At 41.3% G+C, this 20,614-nt stretch overlaps 2 protein-coding genes and 1 long non-coding RNA gene across 12 annotated transcripts in view; 2 read left to right on the top strand and 1 right to left on the bottom strand.

Moving 5' to 3' along the window:
* Positions 1-14,854, top strand: part of arap2 (ArfGAP with RhoGAP domain, ankyrin repeat and PH domain 2) — a 96,392-nt gene extending 81,538 nt beyond the window's left edge. For 6 of the 7 annotated variants that reach the window (XM_061764388.1, XM_061764391.1, XM_061764387.1 and 3 more), the window contains one exon: positions 13,266-14,854. In XM_061764388.1, coding sequence (XP_061620372.1) covers positions 13,266-13,544 — 279 coding nt within the window. In that variant the 3' untranslated portion in view covers positions 13,545-14,854. Of the gene's footprint in view, positions 1-7,959; positions 8,330-13,265 lie in introns of those variants that run through there. The other variant, XM_061764390.1, reaches the window with a different exon arrangement.
* Positions 13,308-20,614, bottom strand: part of LOC133472900 (uncharacterized) — a 43,845-nt gene continuing 36,538 nt past the window's right edge. Inside the window, exon 3 of the long non-coding RNA XR_009786913.1 lies at positions 13,308-13,452. This is a non-coding gene — a long non-coding RNA (uncharacterized LOC133472900). The remainder of the gene's footprint in view (positions 13,453-20,614) is intronic.
* The window catches only part of LOC133472897 (sex-determining region Y protein-like), a 376,487-nt gene continuing 372,957 nt past the window's right edge, over positions 17,085-20,614 (top strand). For 2 of the 4 annotated variants that reach the window (XM_061764409.1, XM_061764411.1), the window contains exons 1-3: positions 17,089-17,284; positions 18,141-18,262; positions 18,416-18,490. In XM_061764409.1, coding sequence (XP_061620393.1) covers positions 18,218-18,262; positions 18,416-18,490 — 120 coding nt within the window. In that variant the 5' untranslated portion in view covers positions 17,089-17,284; positions 18,141-18,217. Of the gene's footprint in view, positions 17,285-18,140; positions 18,263-18,415; positions 18,491-20,614 lie in introns of all 4 variants that reach the window. The other 2 variants (XM_061764407.1, XM_061764408.1) reach the window with 2 other exon arrangements.

Raw genomic sequence — 20,614 nt, 5'->3', positions numbered from 1 at the left:
AGAGGGGCGGTTGCATCAAAGTGGACACCTTGTTTGTTGATGTGCATTCGAGATTGCAGGGAAAGATTGTCTTGTTGGGTTTGGGCTTCAGGTTAGTTCTCGTTGGAAATCCCGTTTGACCGGAGAGGGTAAAAAAATAATAATAATACAAAAAAAAAAATGGATCTGGGAACAGACCTTCCTGCCTTTGAATTCCGTCCAAAACTTTGGGTTCGACCCACTTCGCATTAGAAATCCCGTTTTACCAAAGATGATAAGAAAACCTGATCACAAATCTTCTTGTCTTGTGAATTCAGTCCAAAACTTTTCAGTTCAAAATCCAACTCTTTACATGAGTGATTCATTTTTCTGTTTAGGAGAACATCTGAAGCCCGTTTGTGCTTGTTCATCGGATTCCTTTTGCACCCTCAGCGCCGCTCCGATGGCCCAAATACATTTTCACACTAATAAAGGGATAACTGGGTCTACAGAGGTACCTTTTGATATCAATGCAGGTGGGTGATGACGAGGTCAGCCAAGTCGCCCACAGCCTCCCCAGGCGCATTGTGAACTCTCATTAGACCGCCCCAAATAGTCCCCCTGCTGGGTTTAGGCACACACACACTTACACACTTTAAAATGTTTTTTTTAAAATTTTTTTTTTACTTAAATCGCTTTGGAGCAGGGCTGAACTTGCCCTCCACAACGGCGTATATTCTCTTTCTCACGCACACACAATTCTGCACCCTCCGGGTTAACAAGGGAAGCCTTGAGTATAAAGTATTCCATCAGGAGTCAGCCAACTGGGCCGCTGGTCTAATCCCTACCAGCGTGGGTGCAATGCCAACGTCCAATTAGGACCATCAAAAAAGTCCACCGTTCTTCCTGAATGGTGGCCTTTATGAGGGGCCTGCCTAGCTCTACGTGACCCCTGAAGAGTCGCCGTAACAATGCAGCCATAAAACACCAGACCGTGCAGTGGAGCACGGCAGGATTATAAGATATCGATATAAGTGCGCTGCCATGAAACTCAAAGGAGACGTTATGAATTTTCCCCACAATTTGAAACGGTCCCCAGCTTCCTTATAACTTTTTGGTCAAAAATTTCCCAAGGATCAAGGATTGTTTTGCAAACTTTGCCAATGGCGAGTACAGCTTTTCTTTTGTAATTCAAGCGCGATTATTTTATTCCAACAGAACAGGAACATTTTACTTTTTCATTTTTCTGAAATGATGATGCAACTGCTGATTTCTTCCAACTAGTATACAGCCTTGAGATACGACTGAGGCTGGATGATTATTATTATTATTTTTGTTTACTTTGACTTGGAAATAATATTCAAAACATTTATTGACACTCCCAGTTAAAGTTTACGGTCAAACTAAACATTAAACAAACAGAATTACACTGATTTTCAAATAACCAAAGCCCGCTTAGCGTAATGCTAACCAACTATCCCAAATGCCATAGACAGGCTAACAAATGGCTTTTATTTTGTATCTGTGGGGGGCTGGGAGGAATGAATGCCATTTCCTTTCATTTAAACAATTTAAACTGGTATCCAAAATTGCTTGAAGGACTTTGAACTCAGTTAGATTAGAGTTTTTGCAGCGAGAGCATTGAAACGAGACACGTTTTCAGAAATAACAAGCTAACAAAAGACTTACTTGTTTGTTTAATTTCACGTTTGATGTGTGGATTGCACAACAGTCGGGAGATAGAAAGCCTGTTATTTGTTAATAATCCCTCTCTGCACGTGGCACGTCGATTTCATTGAAGGTCACTCAGTCCTGTTAAGTCTGGCGGTGCCAATTTGAAGTTCAGCATTAGCGGTTACTTTCGGGACGGCCGAAGCTGTCGGCGAGCGAGGGAGGATCGTAAATTGTAACAGCGGAACCCGGAGGTCGGATAACGCAATAAGAATGGATTTACAAGGAGTCTGTTCCATAAACAACACCGATATTGCATAAGCTGGCTCCTAATAGAGCTGGCTTCTCAGATGTAGAGTTCTGCAGACACCAACGTTACACTATGTCCAAACCTGCAACACGTCCCCGAGTGACCTTGCTAAATAAAGACCAGCAGATTGATCTTCCCGCTCTCCCCTGTCCATTGCCGAGGCGCTGAGGCTTGAAGTATACATTTGCGCGGCGCATTACACTCTCTAATAGGCAGTCAGTCAAAATAACAGGCTGCCTGAAATGTCAGCGTTTACTTTTGCAATGATCACAGGTTTTAATAGATTCTCTGGCTGGCGTCTCCAGCTGAGAGCCTTCAAAGTGTTAGCGATACACCCTAAAATGCCCGCTGGACATCGAGATGCGGGTGAAGCACAACAGCAGAGGGAAGACCAATGCCAAATTCTTCATCGGAAGATATACCATGTGGCGATGTTGGCGGCCCATTAAATGCTCGTTATCTGTTGATGTATGGAGGCGGAGCTGCGTTCTACATTCCTCTGATACAAAACTGCTTCCGGGGATTTAGATTTAGAATTCTCGTATTCAGTTGATGGCCAAAAGCGTGGATTTAGGATGTTGCGGTTTTGTAAAATACAGTGCATCCGGAGAAGTATTCAAGGGCTTCACTTTTACCACATTTAATTACGTTATAGGCTTCTTTCAAAATGGATTGAATTCATTTTCTCCTCAAAAGTCTACACTCAACACCCCATAAGGACAATCCCTATCTTAAATCATCTTTCCCCATTGAAAAGAATGGAAATACCATTAATCCGTTCCAGCCTCCCCCCCAAAAAACAAAAATTTTATCTAAAAATTTATTTTTAGATAAGGAAAAATAGCACTCTATAATATTGTACTTTATGAAACCATAGAGTCATAACAATCAAATAGAATTTATACAATTTTACATTTAGCGCATTATGATTTAATGCTTTAATTCAATTCATTGTGCTGCTCCTCCTGGTGAGGCCGCCTTTGCAGCCGAGGGGCAGTAAAACATAGTCACATCGAAACAAACAAAGAATAGTTTCACAACTACTGTGACTCAGTTAGCCGCTGTAATATTAGTCATTCCATGAAATCACATGGTTAGGTATTCACACGTCTTGCTTAAGATTGTGTTGACGCACTTTTGGAAGCAAGTCTTTTTGGATTTGATTGCCACAAACTTGCCACACCTTTCTTTGGGCAGTTTGGCCCCGTCAAGCTTCATCAGCTTGGATAGGGATCAGAGCTACGACCTCATCTAACTGCTTATGATTATTTAGTTTTATGATAAGACATTATCATTCATTATCAGAGCATTTCTCTCGGCGTAAAATGTAATTTTGCTCTGGTTGTATCTCAAATGCAATAAAAATTGAGATCGTAATGAGTATATCGGAGCAGGAACAAGAGGGGGGGAGGGGGTGGGAGTGGGGGTGGCGGTGGGGGGAAATTATGGGACGGTAATGGTTGCAAAACTAACAATAAAAACCAAGACTGATAATGCGTCTGTTCTCGACCTTAATCGTTTTATACACTCTGACGATGCAGTCGTGCCTGCCTATTCACGGGTCAATAGTAAAAAGCACCATCTGGCTTCACCTCTCCTCCTGTTGCTCCCATGTACACAATACAATGAAATGTTAATGGATGCTAATGAAATGTCTAATTGTGGATGCGGCGCAACCATGCGGCGCTCCCGAGTCTCGGCTTCGGTGTTCATCATTCATCACACCGAAACCTCTCGAGAGGTACGGTGATAATGATAATCAACATTAAAACACAATGACACCGGCGTTATTTTGCACGCGGATGGAGTCGAGCATCAATCCTTTGTCCTGGAAGAATTGCGGTGAAACGTTTTTGTGGATGAGGCAGGTCAAATCAACGGCAGCATGCATTTCAATTAAGGGCAGTCAAATTCACACTTCACAGTTGAGAGGGTCGGCTTTGAAGAGCGGCCAAAGTGATGCAAGACCTTGTAATCCACAAATAGCAGGTCAGGAAATGTTCCGATTTCACTGTTGTCTTAAAACATGAGAACAGAGAACAGAGAACAGAATGAGGAAGTCGCCATCATGGCAGAATCCCCAACTGCCACGGACGGGAACAGGATAAGGCAAACGTCAAAAGCTCGAAGGCCTTGTATCTTCGTCTTAGAATGTGATTAGTTGACAGATTGGCTGTGCCGTAGAATCTGATTGGCTGATGTGACGAAAGAAATGGCACACTGGGACATCTAAAGCCGAAGCTTGTGACTGGCTCTCTACGGTCATGTGCCTCCCTGGGGTAGTGTCAAAAATGACATATTTTTCCAAGTATGACCTTGAAGCACCACCTTGCGGTGCAATCTATTAGTTTGTCTGAGATTTTGAAACCGGTTAGACTTATAGTTACACTTTTGAACACAAAAGAGAACATTAACTTTTGAACAGTTTCATCACTATAATTTTTTTTTTTTAGTCGCATTGTGCTTAAAGGAGTCTAATAACTTGAGAGAAGCGGCACTCCCTGATTGAGAAGCAAGGAGCAGGGCAGCTTTAAGGAAACTCATCGTGCCATCCTTTCATTTGGCTGCAAGTCGTGACTCTTCTGGCTTAATTACACTTTCAAGCATGTTGAATCGCCTTTTTTCATTGTTATTATCACCCGGATGAAGATTGAATTTGAGGTTGGAAATTTAATAGAAGCGAGTTTCCCACCTTGGAAATTATTGCAAGGTTGTGAAGGGAAAGAGAAAATGAAAATCATTGGATTTTGCCTGTCAGTCACATACAAGCCCCTCTGCTGGTCTTCTCTGCGTTTCATGTGACACTTTCGTGTTTTAATCAACGTCTGGACGCTCTTGTTAATTGCTTTCCATTCCAATGCGGAACCCTCACTTATTGGAGTATGCTGTAAGAAGTCATCTACTGAAAAAGTGCCTTCATTTGCGCACGCTCATGGCCCTTGCTTCGCCTGTGCGAGGCTAATCGCGACACTATTATAGTGTCATTGATCCCCCCCCCCCCCCCCCCCCCCCCTGACTTTGACTGCGGATTGGAAATCCCTGCCATTTGCTGCGGATAGACTCGGTCCACTTCAGGGACGTAAATGCGTGCTGCCTTCAAAGCGTCGTTTAGACGCGTTACGAGGGGCGGGCAAACTTTAGTCCTCAAGGGCCACATTTGATCGTTAAATTGGACCGATGCGCCAAGTCATTCGTAAATGAGGAAAACAAAACAAAAAAGTGTATGTAAAATATGTGAAATTGTTTCTTTTGCTCATCTTTGTCATTAAAAGTAGTAAATCAATTGGCAGGTTACTTCAATATATTATATCCCAGTAACATGGGTATTTGACTTCAAAAGCCGTCAATGGCAGTGAATGAGCGAATTGATTATAAATAATTAAAAGAATAAAAAAAAATACATTCAAAACTATTTTCTATGATTAAATTGTTATAAATATAATTAAAAATGAACATGCTAAATTATTTTATATCAATTTACCCAATTAAATCATTGGTGAATTGATTGATTTGTTATAAATAACAAACGGAAAAAGTGAAAAAAACTAATCTTATGCATTTAAAAATATTATTTAATAATTGGTTAAATAAATTATTAAATTCAATACAAAATTAACATTATTTTATGTCAAAATAAACAATTTAATTTGTTGTTTTAATTTAGTCTTTTTCCCCAAATTAAAATGCAGGTATTTATTTTTCTTTTATATATATTTTTGGGGATGGAAAATAGCAGCTTTCTGTTTTCTTCACAGACACGACGACCTGAAGTTTCTCTCCCTATCCTGACCCCCGCCCAAGTGTTTTGAGTTCCCTTTCCAACACTCCCCGAGTCGGAACGTGGGCCTGATTAATCAGCACAATGACTTCTTTGTCACCGTGTAGGTCCCATGTGGTCCCTTAAGTTTGTGTGCTGAGCATTTATTTCGCAGGAACAAAGTTAGTAAATCAAACAGGAATCGGAGCTCTTTCATCTTAACTTGTAGCATTTTGCCACTCGCTTCATTTTTTAAAAGGAGTCAGCGCTGAAATGGAGCCAAAACTGTGCTCTATTTTTAAACGTTTGCAGCGGCTAATAAATGCGGGTGATTTCCTCTGCGGTTTAGTTGTGCAGCTACTGTAGTCAATTGTGGTCAATTGAACAGTGATGATGTATGCCCACCAATCGGTGATTCTATTTTATTTTTTTATTTTTTATTTTTTTATTCCTAAGTGGACATTCAAGGGGTCACATGTACAATTGACTTTGCAATTATTTGAATAAAAATAATAATTAAAAAAAAACATTTAATAACAAAGTAAATCTTTTTGAGTTTCTCTGCCCGTGACTCGGTAGCTAGGCTGGGCTAAAATCGTCCACTTTCGAGCCACGGTCGGACGACACTCTGAAAAACGCGATCATGTCAAAGCCAAAACCTAAGCAGACCTGCATTGCGTTTTATGTTGGGTGCTTAGCGAGCTTCCGATAAGCGGTCTGTTCTGCAATATGTAAGTGCCGCTTATCAGAAGTGAACATGTACAGTACGTTAGCGAAAGCTAAGTACATGACGCTTAGCAGAACTGAACGCTAATTTGTTTGTATTCGAAAAATTCAGAACGGCTTGATCGTGGGCACATTTTCAGAAATAGGTAGCAACATTTGTATTTATTTATTTTTTTACTTTACCAGAGAACCAACTATTCCTACACAAGAAATAGACAATTACGTTTTCATAATATGTCCCTTTTTTAATTCTATATTTAGAAGCACGCCAATAAGAAAATGAACAAAAAGTGTCAAACGAGCTAATAGTTTGCGGAAAATCCTTCATGATTCAATCACCTGTGGGAGTGGAAGGAAAATGATTAGGCCCAATTGATCCTCACTTGGAATTAACCCCGCTCTGATTGCTGCAGCCCCGAAGAAGGGCCAGGCAGGTTACTGTAATACATAACCAACAATTGATAATTAGGAGCCTTTCAATATGCCAGGCAAATTGAGTCCTGTCAACGCGTTTCCCTTCCCACAATGTGCAAGTTCAGAGGTTGTTCAGTCACAATTGCCTCTTCCTTCCTGCGGGAGGCACATAACTGAAGTCCACTTTCGCACAACGCCCAAGGTGCGGTAATTGCATGCAAATCAGCTGTCAATATATCATATGTCTTCCTTGTAACGTTGCTCGACGGGTTCTCGATAGGGTTGAGGTCAGGGAATTATATTTTTTCTGTCGCTGCTTTGGAGGTGTACTCTCCCATCCATCCCTCATAGATTTTTTTTAAAGGGGAAATAAACCTGAACATTTTTAAAGCAAAGAGTACATTGTATGGCACTAGTCAAAATATGGTACTCCGATAATTGTTTTTCCGTGGAATAACAATTCAACAAAACAATTAATCAACGTAAAGGAGGGGGCCATGTTGGGTGAAATCATTAGTATCAGTTGCTACTAGGGCATTCCATTGAATATCGTTCTTAACAGCTGTTCTCTTAATTTGATGCCTTACCCTAATGGAAACTTAATTTCGCCTTTTTATGAAAAAATGAGAAACATTTCGCCAGATGAACTAAAACTCAAATGGCAGATATTTCCAATCCCACACGCATAATAATTTGTCAAGCCATACATTTACTGACGTAAAAGTTGAAAAATGTTTTCTCTTGTGACCAAAGTTAGCTTTGCTGTGGGATTAGTCTAACTGTCCAAACAAGCAAAGATCAAATGAAAACATCCTTTGTTGCTTCAATGCAGCCTTTTGCTGCATTTTCCGACAGTCTTGAAAGAAATTTGATTGTAGCTCCAGGCGTGTAGCACTTCGTTTGCCATTTACCGTGCAACGTATGTAGAAAATATACCCACTTCACTCGTCCACAAGCCCACTCAAGCTCTGGCTTCTTTTGTATTTTCCTCCACCCACACAAGTTGCCTATCATTAAGATGCCTTCCATTCAGATGCTTTTATGTTTGTTTGTTTGTGGACAATTTTCAGTCGGTGGAAAGAAAAGCTCATCAGTCTTTTGTCCATCCATCCATTTTCTGTAGCGCTTTGTCCTCTGGAGTCTTCGGTGTCGTCCACAAATGAATGACCCTCAAGTGAAGTGGCGCTGGCTTCCGCTTGGAATCATGCAAGCTCGTCTGCCTCGCGCTAGCGCCCAAACCTGTTCAAGAGGACCCCGTGTGAAGAGCAGCGAGCGCTATTTGAAGTGGTTTTGGCAGACGCGGCGGCAGACGGACCGAGCCATTGTTGCGGGTCTGGCCGGCGGTTGGCGCCGCGTTTTGTTTGGACACGCCGCCGACACGGCCCGAGCTCAGCTTGTCGTTTCAGACGCTGGCTCGCGGCTTCTGCGCCCTTGGCAACACGACAAACCGTTAAAGTCCGCATGACAGAGAGGCTTTGCGATGTGGACATACAGTATGTATCACAGTATGTACGTGCAGGCAAAATACGGTTGATATCAAAAGTCTACACACCCGTGTTCAAATGCCAAGTTTTTCTGATAGAAAAAATGAGACCAAGATAAATAATTCCACCATTAATGTGGCCGACAACCTGTACAACTCAGCTGAAAAAAAAAAATTTCGGAAAGAAAGTAAAAATCTACTTTTTTTTTTTTTGGCACCCTGAAATGGGAAAGTAGTACGGTGCCAAGGAAGCATGCTGAAGTGATACATCTCGACTGAGAAATGAGCTTCTTATCTTAATGAAGAGCTGATTTAGCCTGGGTTGTTAGCGGAAGTTATGAAGAGCATGTATATGCGCACTTACGGTGCATTTTTTAATTTTTTTTGGGCCATATATTTCTTAAGGGTTATGCTATTAAGAAGTTCCAAATGATACATAGAAAAAAGGATTTACTGTATAAATGGAAATGCATATATATATATATATATATATATATATATATATATATATATATACACCTATGCAATGTATCTACTGTACATAAAATAAAAAAAAGAAACATCCTCATGCAAACGTAACTTTACACATTTGAAATGGTGTCTTATCAAATGAACACATTTGCATTGTAACGTGTCCAATCCCTTTGACAAGGGAAGCACCATTAGGCTTAGCAAGGGCCTTCTTTTATAAAGCATGGCTGGGATTATAGTGCTTTACAGAACCCCCCCCCCCCCCCCCTCCCGTTTCCCCCCGCCCGCCCCCCCTCACTGGAATGTGTTATCTGCGGTCGCAGCTGCATGGCACCAAACGTCGGCCATTCCCCCTCTGCCGATCTGTCACGGGCGCCTTTATTTGCCCGCTCGTTCTCCAAAGCCCACCTGACGGACTCGGCAGAGGGGGTTAACCTGCCACCAACATGGGCGCTCCAAGGCGCTGGCAAGACCCACATGCTTGGAAGGAGACATGCAATCTGGCAAAATGGTGGCGCCGAGTTCTGTTTTTGTTGTTGTTGTTTTGTTTATTTTGCCAACATTATCAAACCCCCTGCCCCATGCTGGCGCTGCGTCAGTGAGTTTTGTTTGGTTTTTTGTATTGCTTGGATGGAATGATGGAGAATCATGCTTGCTCAGTTGAATATTTAAGGTTGTCAGTTAGCGTCTGATAAGCAGCATTTACTTGATTGTGCGGAATTTTGCCAATCACAATTCTGCTGTTATCCATGCCGGCGACGTATAGTGACAGAAGAAAAAACATTCAAAAAGGTCATCGTTATTTCAATAATTTTTATTCGTAATTAATAATTCGTAATTTTTGTTCGCTGGTGTGCCGTGAATTTTTTTCTCAAGTATACTAAAATATATGCCTTGGCTCAATAAAGAGGGTATTTGGCACAATAAGATACAAAGACACCTGGGAACTGTTCTGAATTCTGAAAAAAAAATACATAATACGTCTCCTTTAGCGCTTCTGGTGAAACTGAATTGTTTTAGTGGGGATAAGCGCCTCCACCCCTCATAAAAGCACATTTACCAAAGAAGCTACAAGTTATCCCCTTGAGTGCGCTTTTCTGCTGAACAGCCAATAGCGAGCGTCTTTGAAAACAAAGTACAATGAAGGAGACCAACGCGTCACGCTGCACTAAGTTGCGCGGCCAAAAAACAATGACAGCATGTCCTTGAGTTATAAATGTATAATATCCCTCAGGTGGTGCTGGGAGAAGTCAGCCTCTGATTGGCTTTGGTTATAAATCATTCATTACGCTTCACATCAATAATTAATATTCCAACCAAGCCTGAATCCTTTATGTAAATACTGTCACACACTACGGAAGGTTACCATTGTAAACTTGCTTCGACAGGAATTTTGTAACTTTTATGATTGCCGGCCGCGGGGCGCCGTGTTTGTGCGCCCGTTGTCGTCTTTTGTTTTTTAATAATCTGCCCAAAAAGTGTTAGGGAATGTCACACAAGAGCGCCGTGAATATAAAATGGAGTTGGTAAGCCTTTCTTAGATGCCTTTGTGGGGTCGTGCGCATTCCAAAGGTTGAGCGGTGGAAGGCGGCCAGTTGTGGTTTCGCACTCCGGACCAACAGGGGGCAGCACGTTAGCACCTTTGCACCTCCGAAACCATCACTTTTCAGGAAAGCAAAAATTCAGCATGATTGTTGAGCCAAAGAGAGCAAGCCATTTTCAACACTTTACATTGGTCAATACTTTATAAAAGTGACTAATTGTATCGATTTGTCAAAAAAAAAGAAGGAAATTAGACAATTTTTGAAAAAATTGTTGCATATTCCACATCCATGTTATTACTTGGGAACTGTGTGGAGGCGCTTATAATGCAAATTAAAAACTGACGAGGTCACCACATGTGAGCAAACCTCATTCTACATTCTACGTTATCACTGTATGTTTTAATACATCACAATACTGTAGAGTGCTATTTTTTGGATTCAAACAAATTTGGGGGCGCAGAAATGAGTTGATGGCATTTACATTCATTTAAATGGGGAAAGTTATTTTGGATATGAGTGTTTTGAGGTACGACAGGGTCACGGAGTGAATTAAAATAGTTGGTCAAGGTACCTCTGTATTTCTACCCAAAGAATAAAAATCCAACTATCTGGGTTGTTGATGTTGATTCTTGACGCCTCCGACTTTGAAGCTATTGAAGTGGCCGATGGTTTTGAGCGGCGCGAGATGATATTGGTTAGATTTCATATTAGTCGTTGCCCCCCTCCCCCCCCCACCACACACACACACACACACACACACACACAGATGGACAAAAGTCAGCGGCGTGGCATCCCATCGGAATGGCGTGGCGGGCCGTAATACACGGCCAGAGCAAAAGCGCCCACTTTTTGTCATGTTAATGTGACCGCATGTGACGCTGGGCAAATAGGATTTAGCGTACAGGGCTTCCAGGGAAATGGAATTGCGGTCTCATAAAAATGTACTTTTAAAGAAATGGTGCGAGCAACTCTTGGCAGTAAATGAAACTCCTCTGGCAGGATTAGATGGAACGCGGGCATGCGAATGAGAATGTGGCACATGGGTGTGTGGGTCACGGATATGCTGTAATTCGACACCTCGACGTTTGAGCTTTTATTGCCTGACTTTTTTATTTTTAATGAAACAATTGTCAAAAGGGTGATGTGATGCAAAGGTTGCAACGAAGCGCGTCAGCATATTGAGTTTTTCCTTTCTTTTTTTTTTTCCTTTCTTTCTTTTTTTTTTAATATCACGCAGGGACAGAGAACTTTTTTCACACCTCATGACCAAACCATTAGCTTTGGCTTTTTGTGAAAGAAAGTTCAAAGTCCCCCCCCCCCCCCCCCCCCGTAACATTTTTAGTGAAGTCGAAGAGCAATTTCAAGAGCGCTGCACACTGCTACAGCAAGCTAGTTGACATTATAATAATAATTATTTTTTTACTGGTTTTATTGGTGCGCAGTATTGCCTTACTGGTAACGTAGGTGTCCCCTAGCATGCTAACTTTGTCCTACAAGTGTGGACAAAGCACGTACTAGTACACAGACCTTGAGATATCAAGGATATCGAATAAATGCTCCAACGGTTTTCCGTTCACTCAGACCTCCTCTCATTAGGCCACAAATGTACGGCGGAATCTCAGCTGGGCTCAGTCCACGCGGGAGTCATCTGGGACCTGAGCATCGCGTCGGTCACTGACATTTGACTGCACCTCAAGAGTTTCCACACTCCCCAAAAAAAAAAAAAAAAAAAAAGCTGTACTCGTCGATCAAGCCCTAAATCCCCAACTCAGCTCTGTGACTGTGTGGAAAGCCTTCAGTAGATACCCAGCTGTGGCTGCTGATAGGAGCTGGGATGAACTTTTAACAAGCTTGCAAAAAAGACACACTGCTTTTCCTCCACTCACCTTCTTCGACCCTGGAAAAGAAAAACAAATTGCTTATCCACGAGCCATGCTCAACAGCGACGCAGAGGAACATGGCGACGCATCTGATTTCAACGCGTGCGCCGTGTTCTCAGTCCTGAGTATGAATATTGAAAAGAGGCCTGGCGTTAATGTGTTTCTCAAGTAATCTCAAGGGATTACACATTCGGAAATGCTCATAATGCGGGGATAATGGTTGAATAATTGCTGTTAAATGTCATATCCTGTTCTAAGACGGGATGTTTGAAAATAGAGATTCCATTCTGTTGTTTGTTGAAGTTGAAATCAGTAAAACATTCATTCCCGCCGCTATATCCACATTCACCTCCCGCGGCCCCGTCTACAAGTCGTAGGGTTTTGTGCTGAACAAGACTTCTGAGTTTTCCAAGTTACGAGCCGTCACTTGGTCCATTTTTCAAACTTGACTAACGGGCTGGCTTCAGGCAGGCGAACTTCACAACATCCGGGCCACCATCAGTTCACGTCAGCTGCTGCGCAGTGGAACTGAAAACGTGTGTTTGGTACTCGCATTTTCCATTTTTCGTTCTATTTTGTTTGAGTAAGTGTTGAGGAGAAGAAGCGGGATTTTGGCCTTTGTATTAATGCTTGAAATCAACAATGAAGGAAAAACTGTTTATTTCTAATAGGGACGGGCGATACCGGTCCTTGAATCCTTGAGTTATAATAAACAATAATAAAAGAAATAATGATAAAAATGTGTTTAAAGCATCCCAAATACACAGTGTGGAGTGGTACAAAAACAAAATTTGGAGCCAATGCCAGTTTTATCGACTGTCATGAAATTGGGTGTACATATCTATCATAACAGGACTGATGGAGAAATCTGTTACGATTAGTGGAAGTCTTTCTTTTCCATATTTTGTTGGCTAACATGGATTTTTGACTTCTAAAGCCGTCAATGGCAGTGAACGTGTTAACGTCACTTTGTATTTATGTTCACTTGACTAACACAAACCCGCCTCCTCCTTTGTGCCATTTCATGCATCATTCCTCTGTTTAATTGCAGCTGGCTGAAGGCTTGTCCATGTCCCCCACGCCGCCGCTCAACATTCTCGCAATCAGTGGAAACTCCTCCACCCGACGTTCAATCCCAGCACCCCCCACCATCGCTCGATTTTGGTGGGGCAGGCTGGAGCGACTGTTTGGGCACTCCGTCACGACGCCGCCGCTGGACGCTCGCCAAACATCGGCGCCTGGGATGATAAAACAAAACAGGGCAGCATTGTTGATTTTAACTTGGCGGAGTGAGAAATATGAACGTCTATTGTTTGGACTTCTGGACTGAAATAAAACATTGTCAGTTTGTTGTGCGACAACCAGATGAGGGACTGTTCGACTATTGACAAAGCCTGTTTATTTTTGCCATATGTACAGTCTGAACTTGAATAAATAATAATCTATAAATCTAAGCTATTATTATTACAGCAGTGTCTTGAGATACAAGTTTAATTATTTCCTCGACCATGCTCGTAACTTGGAGTAATAGATGGAAATGCCATTAATCAGTTCCACTATTCCACAAAAAAATAAAATAAAATCATAGGCGTCTGTCCAAATTAAACGTCTCGGATTCTCTCAGCTCGTTCCCGCTCCATACAGAGGATAAAGAATATATGACTGAGTTTGGTTACATTGCATGTCGAAATGTGTTGCTGCTTGCTTGTGTTCAAACATCAGTTGCTTAGAGCGTTATATGTGTGTTCCCCATTATGTGTTAGGATTAGCATTTAGCTAGCGGACTAAACGCTAAACTATGTAGCTGTTTTAAATACACAAAGTGTAATTCTCCTAGTTTTATGTTTAGCTTCACAGTAAACTTCAACTAGGTTTGGCATTAAACAGCTTGATGTCTGATTTTTTTTTTTAAAGGATTGTTCATTATTTGCCAAAGTGCTGCTCATTGTGAAGTAAGCAGAGTTCACTGCCAGCATGCAGCGTTCGTATCTCAAGTTGGCGCTTGCAAGTTTAAGCGCCAAAAAAAAAATTGGCCACATGACAGCTCGTAAAAAGCGAAAAACTTTGGGTCACTCATATCGCAAAGGCACCACTGTATTTGTCATCTTAAAAGAGCTTATATGTGAAACTGTTACCTTGAATGTGTGATCTGATTACCGATGACTCCTTTAAGAAGTAACTTAGCTCCTTTATTAATTGATTTTTAAAGTAACTAAGTTTGATTACATGTTACTTTATTAGTTACATTAACTAGGATACATGCAGTACATGTTAGCGGACACAATTTAAAGGTTGACACAATAACACAGTCTAATAGTGCAAAAAAAAGAAGAGAGATTTAAATGAATGATTTAAAATAAGGGATAGTTCTTTAATATCAAATCCATTTTTCAGTGTATTTGATTCATTTTCCACAGTAGTCAGAAGCTTGTTATAGTTTTGTTTTCTTTTTCCCCCTGACCTTTAGAGAGTTGTTTCATCAGCAAATAAGACACATTTGAAGACTTTGGAGATATTGCGGATATCATTAATATATACTATGAATAATTTGGGGCCCAGAACAGATCCTTGGGGAAGAGGTAGATACAACACGGACTTAACTTTGTTAACAATTGTACACATTCGCCCGCCCCAAAAAATCCTCACAGTGTTTACAATAAAATCTGTTTGTAACTTACTTGTCCTGTCTGGTTTGTATTTGTTTCCTTGATCAGGCCAGTTGTGTTTTGTTTGAGCAGAAACGGTTTCACATCTAAGCAGCAGGGAATGCGTTCATATTTGCAATTGTAAGCATGAATATGAGTAAAAATCTTGAGCGGGACATTTCTAGGCCACACATGCACAGGGAACTGCACACATGGTGCTAATCTGTTTCTCTCCAAGGCCCCAAACATGTTATATCTGAGTCTCTCACTCTCACACACACATGCACGTAATCCACCGAGGTATCCGGAGTAATTATCAGGCTGTTAATGATTGCCGTGCATCAGCATTGCTCCAGCCATTCATTACAGGAGCTTCTTCAGACCCTTAGCAGTCCCAGCGGGGCTGCTTATCACACAGCCCAACACTTGGCGAGCTTAACGCAAAGCGATTTAGCCACACACACAAAAATAAAAAGTCTGCGCTTGAAGTTTGCCAAACTCCTCCCACCCGCGATGGTTGTTTATCAGTCGGAAGATTTTTCGAACACAGTAATCCCTCGTTTAGCGCGGGGGGTTGCGCTCCAGAAAACTGAAATCTGCAAAGTAGCGACCAATTATTTGTTGTGTTATTTTCATAAATGTAAAAGTTTCATATATGCAACCCAATGTGTGGTTGCCATCCACACAGTCTACACAAGTACATGCCTACAACCCATGGGAATGTGGTGTTGACTCCTTCACAGTGATGGTCCTGTCAGCTCAAAGCATCATGGGAAGTAGGGCCAGCAGATGCTGCTGCTTCCCAGATGTCTTTGCGCTGCTGTTTTCCCCGAGAGTAGAAATTCAAGCTAAACGTTGCTCTTTACTTGCATTTGTTCTTGTCCATATTGTTACAAGTGTGTGCATTAGCTAAACATCGGGCTAGGTTGGTATTTGTGAATTTAATACATGAAACTCGGACTGCAGCTTGTGTGTTAAACAGTGGCATCCCGGTCAATCCAGTCTGCAAAATGTCAAAGCAACTTGGTGACTTGCCAAATGTGTAAATTGGAAATTACTCAGTAAGTTTTCTTTTTCTGCAAAAAAAGAGGGCCCATTAAAAAAAAATAAAATAAAAAATCTGGGATGATTTTTCAAAGGCACACTAGAGGTGGTAGTTAGAGGCAAGAAAAGACAAGAAAGACAAGGCTTATTTTTATCGTGCTGTTCTGACATGAGGTAATGCAAAGTGCCATAGAGTGGCAGTAAAATTGCACGCCAAGCCAGGCAAATGAACAGAGATTAAAAATAGGTAATGGGTTGAATATATGGGAGGTGATAAAAAGTCATGCCGCGAGCCTCACTTTAAATTGCTGCATTTATTTTTGCCGTATTTTCTCATTATATCTTTTTGACATGATCGTTTGGGTTTAATTACTGCAGTTTTTGTTTTTTAGAAGTATCAATTGGAGGCATTCTCCCCTCCATCCCATTATGACACTGAAAATGTGCTTTGTCATTTTAATGTCTAATTATATTAACTCTGGAAAAAGTACTGTAGGTACTATAAAAGTGAGAAAAGTGTGGGGGCTTAACCTCTTTAACAGGATAATCGCCACATTTATTTTTGCTGTATTTTCACATATCTTGATCACATGATCATTTGGGTTTAATTAATTTTGTTTTTTTAAATGTATAAAAAATATAATGTGGGTACAATTAACAGTGGGAAATACGATACAGCAGAATGGTAACATTTCTTTTCCCTGTATTTTCCCATTATATCTTGTTGACATGATCGTTTGAGTTAAATTAATAAAAAGTTTTTTTTTTTTAGATATGTGCAAAAAAGACAGAAAACATTGGGAAAAGTGTGGGAATTTTAATGCCTTTCTCAAGGAAAGGTGTGGGTGTTGAAGTCACATTTTGTTTTTTTTAGATACTATTCTGTATGGTTGCGTTCATGAAAAATGTATATTGTGGGAAAAGACATAAATGAAAACCCTTAACTCCTAAAGGGAAAACTTCGAAAACAACAACAGCACCCACAACGACAACAACAACTTATATTTTGATTTAGGTTTGTACAAATACACAGAGCACCGATCGAGATTTCATTTTAGTGGTTCCCTGCTTTCAGGTTCGCGTTGCTTTGCGTTCAGGTTCGGCGCCGACCGTGAACTTTGAAATTCCCATTCCGTGAACGCATCAATTCTTAATTGGTAGCCACCTGTTGAAGGAAGTCTGGAAAAAAATAAAACCACGAAGAATACGCGTGACACTTTAATGTGATGCAAAAGATGTTCGGTGAAGTAAGTTAAAGACCGTAACGTTCGAAGAAGACGATATGAAAGAGCAATGGCGTCTCGAACGTGGATGACAAGATGTCGAGTGGGACGAAAATGACAGCAGACGACCAAGCAGCCTCACAGTGATTCCTTACGTGGTAAGCGACCTTCAACACTTCTCGTCATTATGTGCAAATTAGCCCGGAATTAATTAACATTAAACCAGACTTACGCCTTTTAAAGACGATTCAGTGTCGTTTTGCTAGGATAATAAAGAAAGTCGGGGAAAATGCACCATTTTCTGGCCAACATCTTATTAATATATCCACAGCTGTCGACATTTGAGATGTGACCTTTTTGTTTCATCTGTCATAACTTTCTTCCTCTTTATACAATTAAAAAAAAAAGATTGGTTTCACTTGGAAGCTTGTTAAATACAAACACAGACGGGATGCAATACTGACATGAATTGTTTTAAAATTAATTCAAAAGTTAACTTAGAAACTACTCCATTAGTTGTTGAAATGCATATTGCGCAATAAATCACATTTGGCAGCGGCAGACGGATGCAAAAGTACATTTATAGGCAGGCACGTGCTCACATTGACCGCAAGTGGTGTTCAAGCACTTGCCATTTTTCCCTGGATGAAAAAAAGTGCCCTTTTTGCAGCAGCGCATTTCCCGCCCCCCCCCTTCATTCATCAATATATATGTCTAAAAAACGTCATTGGGATAATTGTACATATGCTCCCACCTTAATATATTTTGGGTTAATCAGAGGCACTTTACATGGTGATCCCATTTAACATGTTGGAATGTGATCGCTTATTTCTGAACACAAGGGTGTGTGCACTTGTGCAACTATGTTATCTGTTTATTTTTTACTTCCCCTCTCTAAAGCGATAGTCTTAATTGATTTATACAGGTCAACTAATAGTGGAAAAGGTTTTAAGATGATTTATGATTTATTGGTCTTATTCTTGTGTATTTCACAAAATCCTACTGTTTGAACAGGGGTGTGCAGACTTTTTATATCCACTGCAGCACGCCCAAAGTCAGCTGGGACAGTCTCCAGCTCACCCACGGCTGTAATGAGGATACAAAAATGGATGGACAAAAATGTCGAGGGCAGCACGGTGAGTAGTGGTTCGCAAAAAAAGTGGGGGTTTTGAAACTATTTTAATTATTAAATTTTTTTTGTACACAAGCTTCAATGTGTATTTTTGTTCTTTTTTTTTTGTCATGTTGTTGTGATCGTTTGGGTTTAATTTACTGCATTTTTTTTGTAGGTGTGTGGAAAAAGTACTGTTGGTACAACAATAGCTGGAAACGTGTGGGTGTTGGACCTCTTTCCCTGGAAAAGTGTGGGTATTTTTTTTATAGATATATGGCTAAGAGGCATTCTCACTCATGTTATGATACCAGAAATGTGTTGTATTGTTATGATGAAATAATTTTATCTGGGGGAAAAAAGTACGTGTGGGAGCAGTCTGTTTTGTCAGAGGCTTTCTTTTGGGATGCGTCGTCGGGTAAAACTGGCTCCTTAATGGTGGCGAGTCGAAAAGAAACTGCCATCGAAAATGTCCTCATGTTTCTCACCCTAATGGGATGTGCTGCCTCAGACTGCACAATAGTTCCATTAAACGGCAGGTCAGGAGCAGGAAGTTGAACGCCTTGTCGAAAGATGGAATTTCAGCTGCCCGAGATTAAAAGCCCACAGCAGCCAGGGCCGGTGGAAATGAAAACGAATGAGAAGGAGGGGGGGTTGGGGGATGGGGGAATAAAATGGTTGACGAGGAAGCGCGGGTGCAAGATGGAGGTGGCGGGCGGCGAAAGTGTCGGTTCCATTGTAAATAAGATCTCCCAACAGGGTGCTTGGCTCTGGACTGCCTTTGTCTGGCCTTTAATGGTTTACAGGGCTGGGAGAGACAGATTAGAGCGCAACGAAATATAGGCTTTGTCTTCAGGCTCGATTTATCTCCCACTCCAGGTCTGAACTTTGTTTTCCTGGGGGGGGCTCCACTGTGTTGAGGTGCAAAACTCGAGTTGTGCTCCAGTTCCCGTCGCCCCTACATTGATTTTCGATTCACCTCCAAGCAACATCTGCATCTGTTTAGCACCCATTTTGTACAATTTCTGGCGCATGCTTGACGAGATCAGAGGTGGAAGTACAGATACTTGTTAGGGGTGTCCCGAGACGACCTTTGAGATCGGAAATCAGTCCGATGTCGGGAAAAACATAACAAAAACAAGGATCAGATTAAATTGGACTGGATCTAAAATCTCCGATTTCACCACTCTTATACCAGCAGTCCATTCCATACAGCGCCTGGATAGCATGCAGGGCCCTCGTGATCACAACCGGTTGCGAACGTGCGACATAGTATTAAGTTAAGTTCCATTTTAAGAGCTAGCGAGTGTTGGCTCGAAGTTTATTCTGTCAAAACGTGTTAGCTTTGCATTAGCTTTGCTAATAGGTTAGGGTTTGTAATACGAATATGTGTATTGGTTTTTGCAGGTTAAACTACAATTTATGGAGGCCAGAAACAGGTAATTTTCAGGCTGGAAGAAGTATTTGCCACGGATTAATCACCAACAAGATCAAACAATTCTCCCAAATGAGACCATGGATGGGGAAGTTCTTGCTTCTTCGACTCTGTCGCCGTCATTGTTAATGCTGGTTCACGCTCCTTCATGCCACTGCGTTTTTTCTCTCCTCCTTTATACGCAAGTCACCAAGATCTCAATCAATCCATTCCATCAAGAGTGCAACCTTTTTGAATCTTTTTGTCACCATCGGCAGAGGTTGAAAATGGTAACCGGTCTATTTTGACAAAATAAGGAGTACAAAGTACAAATATCTCTTCAAATGCGGAGAGTAAAAGCAAAAATATAAATACTCAAAGTACATATACCTGAAAAATTGAATTTGGGACTGCATGAGATAGACGTGACTTGTGTACTCTAAGGTTCATTAATCAAAGTGCAGCCTTGAGGGAAACATATTGCGCCACATCGGTTTTCACAGCACGGAAGGCTGACGGAAATGATTCATATATTTCCATGAAGAAACAGCTTGAGAAGTGTCCGTTTCTATCGGACAACAAATCAATCAGAGGTTATGGATTGTTGACTCATTTTCCTTTCATCCATCCATTATTAAATAAAAATAAAATTATAGCGCTCATCCTCATTCGGGTCACGAGCCGAGCCCAGCCCGGCCGACCCTGCGCTATGAGACTGAGAGCTATGTAGTACTCATTTGTGGAGTTATAGCATTAAACTGCTTTTCACTATTTCAGTTTTCTGATTTATTATAAAAATTTTTTTGATCCCCTACTATATAAGAACTTAAGTGCCTTCATTCGCATCAGCAGATATGTGGCGCACTTGTGACGTGCAGTTAGGTACCGAGCTGAACCTACACCCCGAAAATGCATCTTCCCTTTGCTGCCCTGGCTGCTCTAGAGCGCCTCATTGTCAGCCGT

Source organism: Phyllopteryx taeniolatus, chromosome 23, assembly GCF_024500385.1.
Source record: "Phyllopteryx taeniolatus isolate TA_2022b chromosome 23, UOR_Ptae_1.2, whole genome shotgun sequence".
NCBI lineage: Eukaryota > Metazoa > Chordata > Actinopteri > Syngnathiformes > Syngnathidae > Phyllopteryx > Phyllopteryx taeniolatus.
This window is presented reverse-complemented; position numbering and strand designations above follow the sequence as displayed.